This window comes from Momordica charantia, assembly GCF_013281855.1.
Source record: "Momordica charantia cultivar OHB3-1 chromosome 4 unlocalized genomic scaffold, Mcharantia_2.0 BLBB01000004.1, whole genome shotgun sequence".
NCBI classification, from domain to species: domain Eukaryota; kingdom Viridiplantae; phylum Streptophyta; class Magnoliopsida; order Cucurbitales; family Cucurbitaceae; genus Momordica; species Momordica charantia.
In genome coordinates this window covers 953979-962251 of record NW_028275162.1, presented here as the reverse complement: position 1 = coordinate 962251, position 8273 = coordinate 953979, and the positions used below count along the sequence as shown (strand labels likewise).

The following is an 8273-nucleotide window of genomic DNA, read 5'->3' as shown; positions in this document are numbered from 1 at the left end:
ACTTTTGGTTGTAATCACCTGGCGTGATATTAAGCAACTTTGTGAAGAGATTCTTCCACAGTTCAATGTTCCAATACCTATTGAATGTGATTCAGAATTTAAGCACAACATAATTTTTTCAATTTTGCAGGACACAGAAAAACCAGAACACAGACAATTAAAGACGCCAGAATGGTAATTTATACCGCTTGAAAGATGTTTTGGGTAGATAAATAAAGCTAGCATTAGATGATGTTTTCTTATCAACGTCCATGTAGGAACCATGAAGCATAGTGTGGACGACTACACAGAGGCCATATATGTAAAAGTGTAACTTACAAAGATTTAACCATTTATATAATCAGGTTCTATAAATGGTCTACATGCATACTGATCCTTTATGAAAATATCGAGCCGGTAGATTTAGGTTCGGGATTGGGCTAAATTTGGGCCGACGACGAGGCTGACTCAAAGCACCCAAATTATTTCTTCTTGTATTATTCCATCTGGGCTGTAACGCCATCATTTAAGTCGGGTCACACACGCGTCCACGATGGTGGAGTCAAGGGGGCGTCCCTCCCGCCCGCGATAAAAACAAAAAAACAAAAAACAAAGGAACCCGTACGCTCCGATGGACAGGACAGGACTCAGGACTGTGCCCAAGAATCACACGCTCAACGGAGCACCACCATCATCCACAATGCGCCGGCAAACGTATCGAGTTTGTAGTGGTCCAAAAGCTTCAAGGCTCCATAGTTTGACTCCGACCCAATCACAGCGCCGAACCCCTCCTCTTCTCTTCGGACCTACCACCACAGCCTCAGTCGCTGTTGCAGCAGGCCCCCACCACTCACGAGAAAGCTCACGCATCATAATTCATACATTAGGTATGTGTAGGTGTAGAGAGAGAGATTGGGTTTTGATTTTTGAACATTCCTCATCGACTCCCCCTTTGTACGACGCTACCAACAGCTGCGTATACAGACACGGATTCAGGGAAACAAAGCCAGAGAAAGATAAAAGGCGCAACTGTGCTTGTGGTCCTTGCTTTCCCCCCTTTTTTCTTCTATAATTCTTCACACCCCTTTTGGAATCTTGTCTAGCTCTACCACTCCCACCACGCGGTGTGTTCTTCTTCTTCTCTCGGGGGGCCTCCTTTGATGGATGTTGGTAAAATTGAAGCAACCCATCAGCAGAAGCAGAGGGAGATGGAGAAGGAGAGGGTGAAGAAGGAGGCTGTGGTGGGGGATGAAGAGGGGGAATATGATGAGGACAAGAGGAGGAAGGGTGTAATCGTGGGTGGTGGTGGCGGCGGTGGCGGTGGCTCCGGGAAGAAGCCGGCCGGTGGGGGCGGAGGGATGCGGTGTTGTCAGGCTGAGAAGTGTACGGCTGATCTGAGTGAGGCCAAGCCTTACCATAGGAGGCACAAGGTCTGTGAGATTCATGCCAAATCTCAGGCTGTGGTTGTGGGTGGGTTCAGGCAGAGGTTTTGTCAGCAATGCAGCAGGTTGGAACAATTACAACTCTGCTTTTTTTTTTTTTTTCATCTATGTTTGATATTGGTATTGTCAGTTGTGCGTGATTTTCACATCAAATCTCTCTGTTTTTTGAGGTTTCCATAACTCCCCAACATGTTGGTTCTCCATTTTGGCCTTGTCTTCTTGTTTTTCTTGTTCAATTCCTTCAAAACAAGAACACTCGTGCACAGATTCTTCATCCTAGATTTCACATCATCGTTTGGGAACACTCTGCACTCTTGTATTGTATTGCCATTTTGACACAATAAAATCTCCATTTGGAAGATGGTTCAATCAAACACCTGAAATTCCTGCAGTAAGACAGCTACAAGTTTCTTACTTTTGGAATTTGGTATAGGTTTCACGAGCTGTCGGAATTCGACGAAACGAAAAGGAGTTGCCGGAGACGTCTGGCCGGCCACAACGAGCGTCGAAGGAAGATCTCAGCTGAGTCCAATGCTGAATGCTCCTCAATCCGCAAAGGGACTGGATCACAGATGAAGGACAGTGTGTATGGCCAAGTTGATGACAAGGGGAGAATTCAAATAGCTATTCAAGAAAATGCTGCATATGTTAAACAACACTTCCAGATCAGATAAGTTAGAAACATAACGTATCTGTTCAGCATGCTCTCTCTCTTCTGTCAGGTCTAGGGGTGCAAAATCGTGTAGCCTGGGCCTGAGCAACAACATCTACATGAAAAAAAAATGGCCTTGTTAGAGGATTTAGCCATTCTCAAGATCATATTATGCCAAACTTTGAATATTATCTGTCATAAAATGTAAAGAGCTAGCTCTGTTTCTGCTTTATGAAACTTTGGTTATTATTTGTCAGCTGCTGAAATTGTTACCTTAAGAGTTCACACAACCACAAAATCAGATCTTTTGAGATGATGGTGTCATGTAATTTTCTTCTAACTGCTCAAACTAGGATCGTTCAATAATACTGGAGAGAGATGATTATAATTCAATTTCTAATTGCAATGTCACGTGTTCCATATAACCAGATTCGGCTAGCTGACAAAAATCTGCACATGGTTTTTTGTAAAAAGAAACAATGGGCTCCCCCCCAGATGATTTATAAAAGAATTTCGTCCATATTTCACCAACTTCAGGTTTCTGGTCCCTGTTACTTGTATTTTTCGTCAGACAAGGAAAATGGAAGATTGAATATATCTCTCTACCTCTAATTTCCCAAAGTTAATTCTTTACACGTTACTACGAAAAAAGAATAGAAAATTAGTACACATCATAATAAATCTCGATCTCGTCAACTGGGGGTTCAAGAGTTCTTGAACATTAGTCTTGGAACCTTCTTCTGACTCTTATGGTGGATAGATCACCTTAATTGAGCTGCGGGGCTGGACATTGCAACCTTAATCAAATTCTGCCTCTCCTTTCTTCTCTGAAGGACTCGCAAGTTTGGCGACTTGGCCTTTGTTGTTTCCTTAAAAGACCTAATAATTTTACGTAGATGAACTCAAAATCAGTCATCAAAAAGAAATGGGAAATCACAAGAATTTGAATCTATTGGCTTTCGTTTCCTTACTTTTGGGGGTGAAATGGATGGTCAAATTTGGGCACTGGTTTAGCATGGTGAACCAATGTTCTTCTCAGTTGTTTCAATGCTTTTTCTTCCTCCACCTGGAAACATTTCAACTGTTCAGCATTTCTTGGGAACAGATATAACATATTGCAACGGAAATTGCAAAAAATATAAATGATAACCAACCATTCTTGCTGCGTCACTCTCTTCTCTGTATCTCTTATACATCACTTCTTTCTCCTTGATCTGTCAAGGGTCTTTCAAAATTTAGTAAACAGAAAGTATATTTGAAATATTAAGAAGAATTTGACACTAAATTCAAACCATGTCCACCTTTTGATCAAACTCTGCTCTATCCACAGCTCGATTATCAACATGAAGATTGAATTCTTGAACTTGTGTGAGGGGCTTCCGTGATTTCTCCGGTAATGGAATTGGGTCCCTGCAAAATTGGTAGCAGGCACTTATTTTCCTCATTCTGAGCTTTAAATTCGTATCTTCACAATTCATATGAAAGTAATGAAGTGTTTACAGACTCTTCACTATATCTAACGAAGTGTTACTTACTCTTTGAGGACCGGCTGAGCCTTAAAATTCCTCATTCTGGCTTCTTCTTCCTCTTTTCTCTGTCGTTCTTCCATTTCCCTCTGCATTTCTTCCTCGTGCCTCACCAGACTTTCTAATTGGAAAGGTTCCGGTTTGGTGCACTGCTTGGGCTCTGGTTTTGGTGGAATCTGCTCACACACAATATTCATTAGCATGATTCTATCTCCCATAGAACGCACGCATAATTTCTGACAAGAAGTTTTTGGCTTACTATACGTACCACAGGATAATCGGTGGTATAAGGATATGGGTTAGCCCTTGGAATGGCGGCTCTTTCCTCTTCCCATTGCTTGTGCACAAGTTCCACGAAGAATTTTCTTTCTTTCTTTGCCCCCCTTTCCTGATACCATAAAGGAGCAAAAGGTGAAAAATTCGAACTCCAATTATGCTATTGCTGCTTATTGTAAGATTGGATGGCACTTACCTCTGTGTAAAGATGAAAGGGACTGGGCTTGGTGTTTCTTGGAATTGGATTCACGCCGCGAGTTTCAGAACTTATTGAAAGCTGCAAGGGGAAAACTAATAAGAACCAAGTGGAATTGAAGCTAGTAAAAACAAAAGATGATAATGTGTTTGAAATATTAATAATTCCATCACTTCTAACTTCGAAAATTTAAACAACTACCTTGTCGAAGAGATCAGCAACAGCACTTGGTGGTGGAATCCTCTCATTTGTTGCAAAATGGAATTCTTGCGGTTTAGTTACATGTTTTTTCATGTTACAGAACACCCCCAACTCTCCCTTACTTTCAAGTATCTGCAGCAATTTAAAAATCAAAACAAGTAAATCCTATGAACATTAGAATAAAATGTGCTATTTTTACGTAGCCCAAGCACACACCTTCTTATCAAATGGCCTTGCTTTAAACTTCGGAATTTTCTCTAATTCCTCCTGCTCAATTTCAAGGAAACTCTTCGCCCGCGGTGGACGAGCCCTTAGCGATGTTTTCAGAACAGGGGTCTTAGGTTCGGTAAGATGAGGTTTCCATTGATTATTCTGAACAGAAAATTGAAAAGCCTCTAAAATTCAGTTGAGTGAATAAGGTGTGGGTGGTGGAAGAAAATACACTAATGGACTTCTCCAAACCTGACGAGACGATTCTGTAGAGATTACTGAAGCTGAATCAGCATGGTGGTTAGCTCTAGACATTGTCTCAAGGTGAAATTCCTGCAAGAATCACGTAGCCGATTAGTAAAAAATCCAAGTGAAACTCTATAATTCGCCATCACTCTTTCTAATGTTAGCTCACCTGGAATTCAGGAGGCTGGGGTGTGCTCCTCTGTACTGCAGGTAATGTGGGAGCTTCCAAGATCTATGTACGCATTAACGAGTAGGAAACTCATATTCAGTTTGTCATCAATCAACTCAAGTAAAAAGATAAGTGGAATCGTGAAAAAGTTCCCAGTAATTACTTTTTTGTTTAGTGGTCTAGCTTTGAACTTTGGTATTTTAGCCATCATCTCCTCCTCGAGCTCAGCTGAACTCTTCACCTTGGTTGTGCGAACTCTTTGAGCTGTTTCAAATTCAGGAACCTTTGGCCTAGTCAACGTCAGTTTGGCCTTTGTCTGGGTAAAAGCACCACCATCCTGAAAAGAAAAGTGATCAATTATTCTCAAAGAAAGTCAGATCAGAGGAGAAAAGATAGGACTGAAGTTATTTACATGAGATTGAGAGCTATTGACATGAGGCAATGATAAATCTCTGGTACTTGACTGGAACTTCCTCATCATTTCAGCCATCGAAACAAATGGTGCTGGTTCTCGAACATAAATCTTCCGTTCTTCTTTGTTAGTTTTAACAGCAACTGAAGAACTCAAGTTGGAGGCGCCAACTTTAAGACCCGTTTTTGACTTGTGGGGCAAAGTATGGGGTTTGACATTGAGAATCTAAAACAGAGATGGTTTATGGAAATTATATATCAATCGCCAACACAATGAAATACCAAAAACCACACACAATTTAAGAAACGGAGAGAAACTATGTTAACAGAACTCACCTGTCTAGACAAACCGCCATCCAACTTTTGCCGCTTAATTGCCTGATTCTCTTGAACCAAAGACGAAGTTCCACTTGTGTTTTTCACGTTATTTTCCCTGTAGAATCGTTTATTCAGTACCCACTGCCATCAAAGTCTAATATCAGAGAAGATGAACAGAAACATCTACCTCTTCACGCTATTTGGTTTAACGTTTTTGGGGGGTTGTGATAACTGCAATTGACTTCTGGCTTTCAGAGCCGAAGGATTTTTTACCATACCGGCAATCTTTTTTGCTGTCTCGTGCTTCTTGGAAGTGGCAACTTTAGTTCGTACTTCACCCTTATAAGTACTTAAAGTTGGAAGGGGAGTACAAGCATCGGTTTGATTTTGAGAATCAAAATCACTCTTCTTCCGTTCGATTCCTTCATTAGAAGAAGTCACTCTACACGAAGTACAAAAATTAGCCAAAAGAAACGAGCAGAGACATGAATGAAGGAACCAATCGTCGAGCAAATAAACGAACCTTCCATCTTCACAAGTTCGAGTCATGTTCAGGTTATCTTTTTCAGTAACTTCGTTTTTGGTAGACTCCTGAAAAGATATAAAAATGTTCAGAACCGAAGAACAAGTAACAAGTTGCTCAATGACTCTAACTACCATGACAAGACTTCAAACCTTTTCTTCTCTGGGCTTGTTAGGATTTAACTCTCTGTTGGTTTTACTTGGCACGATTACAGATTGAGATGTGGTTGGTTCAACGGTATCAACAGAATTTGTACCGGATTGATCTGAGTTCTGCGTGAGGAATTAAAATTAAAAAAATATAAATCAGAGAGCCTTAAAAATATGTCCACATGTGACGCCGTGAGACAAACAGAATAGAAGAAATCGCTACCTTCTCCATTTCTTCGGCTTGGTCGAAATCGCACAAGTTCTCAACCGTAACCGATCTAGTCTTGATTTTTGGCATACAAGCTGTAAAAGATGGACCATAGTTAAAGATAAACATAAACTCATTGAAAATCCAGTTTAATTGACAAAATAACCATGATTCACTGAAGTCACGAGATTGGAAGATTCAGAACCCTAGGGCTGGCTTTGATTGCTTCAAGTTCTGTGCATGTTTCCTTTTTATTACTAATTCAAACTAAAATATGCAGCTCAATTGAACTTCTTTCCCTCTCAATTGTATACACTGAACAAACAAAGAGGGAAGAACCGAGTATCGCATCGCAAAAGACCACATCCATGATCCATTTTGGGCCAAGATTTCTTCAAACCGTAACCACCATCACTTGTAATAAAATTTATCGAATCTCATCATAATCACACATAATTCCCACACTCTCTCAGCAACCTGCAGATGCCTATAATTTTTTCGAAAAAAGAAAATTGCGTTCCCTATGATCCGCTCGATTGTTTGAATCCACTTCAAGAAACCAAAAAGAATCGTAGAAAAACGAAACGCAAGAAGAAGAAGAAAAAGGCAAGAAGCGAGAGAAAGAAACATACGTGAAGGAGCATAGGTGAGAGCGGTCTCAAACCAGAGTTCAGCTTCGCGCTTATCCTCCTCGGACTCGCCATGGACGAAATCAAAGAACCGAGGCGCAGAGAACTCGTACGTTTCGTCGATCATGATCGCTAGATCGCTGTTCGAATCATCAACCGTTGCCATCGATATCCAATTTTCCTTCCAGAACAGAGATAATTTAGGAGCTAGCCGGAGAATTGGAAGAAAATATTAAATTCTCGTGTCTGGAGGAGAAAGATGAGGAGGAGGAGGAATTATTGTCTTAGGGAAGCACAAGTGAAAGTGATAAATGAGGAGAAGAGAGAAGTATAAACGTTCGTTGGCATCTCTAACGGTTGGAAATTTCAAATATTGGGAATGCTCCAACGGCCATATTAGGGGGCTCTTTGGAAACATATGCATTGTGCTCTCTAACGGCTATATTCACTCTTTGCAGTCTGCTGCTCAATATTATACGACGACGTTCGCATAAATTAGTTCTACAAAATGGGCTCAGAGAGGCCCAACTACACGAAACGGTCCACATGGTTGATATCAAATTATCCGAATATTTACAAGTATGCCCTCAATTTATAATTTTCAAAATCTAATTTTTTATTTTAAAAAATCTCAAATCAACCTTTTTACAATGGTTAGTTCAGAAATAAAATTGAAGTTTATGCCTTTATTCAAATAGAAATCAGAAATTTTATTGTTCTTTGTTATGACATTTCTTAAATATCAATAGAAGACCTTTTTAAAAGAATATTATTTACTAGGGTGAGTTGTGATAAATTCCAATGTTTGTAGTGAAGAAAAAAATTCATTTTTTTAAATAATAAAAAAATATAGATGAGGTTTAGATAATTATCATTTATAATTTGTATCCATCATTCAGCAAAAGAAAAGATGTCTTCATATAGAGCCGCACACATATTCGAACTATACGAGAGATAGGAGAATAGGTCGAGTAAACTCTCCTAGGGCCAGCCAACTAAATCATAAACAATTCTTTATGGTATTTTTTAATATTGAAGAAGGAGGACGCCTATGTATGTTCTTAAAATAAAAGACACGTGTAACATCAAATGGTTAAAAGAAGCAGTTCGATAAAGAAAAAATGAGACATCGATACTT

General features: G+C 39.9%; 2 protein-coding genes across 2 annotated transcripts; one reads left to right on the top strand and one right to left on the bottom strand.

Annotated features, from left to right (window-relative positions):
- Positions 1–384: 384 nt before the first annotated feature.
- Positions 385–2329, top strand: LOC148211618 (squamosa promoter-binding-like protein 4). The gene is made up of 2 exons (XM_088123154.1): positions 385–1486; positions 1855–2329. The coding sequence occupies exons 1-2, from the start codon at positions 1140–1142 to the stop codon at positions 2093–2095; spliced, it is 588 nt and encodes a 195-aa protein (XP_087979280.1). The 5' UTR covers positions 385–1139; the 3' UTR covers positions 2096–2329.
- A 325-nt stretch (positions 2330–2654) lies between these two features.
- LOC111016793 (protein TPX2) lies at positions 2655–7449 on the bottom strand. Its single transcript, XM_022292312.2, has 19 exons — positions 7139–7449; positions 6522–6601; positions 6302–6421; positions 6150–6217; positions 5814–6068; positions 5645–5741; positions 5310–5534; positions 5061–5234; positions 4898–4960; positions 4735–4815; positions 4489–4644; positions 4273–4404; positions 4072–4152; positions 3868–3987; positions 3609–3775; positions 3375–3483; positions 3228–3287; positions 3045–3139; positions 2655–2952 (listed from the first exon to the last, which is right to left on the bottom strand). Exons 1-19 carry the CDS (start codon positions 7299–7301, stop codon positions 2835–2837), a joined length of 2364 nt encoding a protein of 787 aa, XP_022148004.1. The 5' UTR covers positions 7302–7449; the 3' UTR covers positions 2655–2834.
- Between the last annotated feature and the right edge of the window lie 824 nt (positions 7450–8273).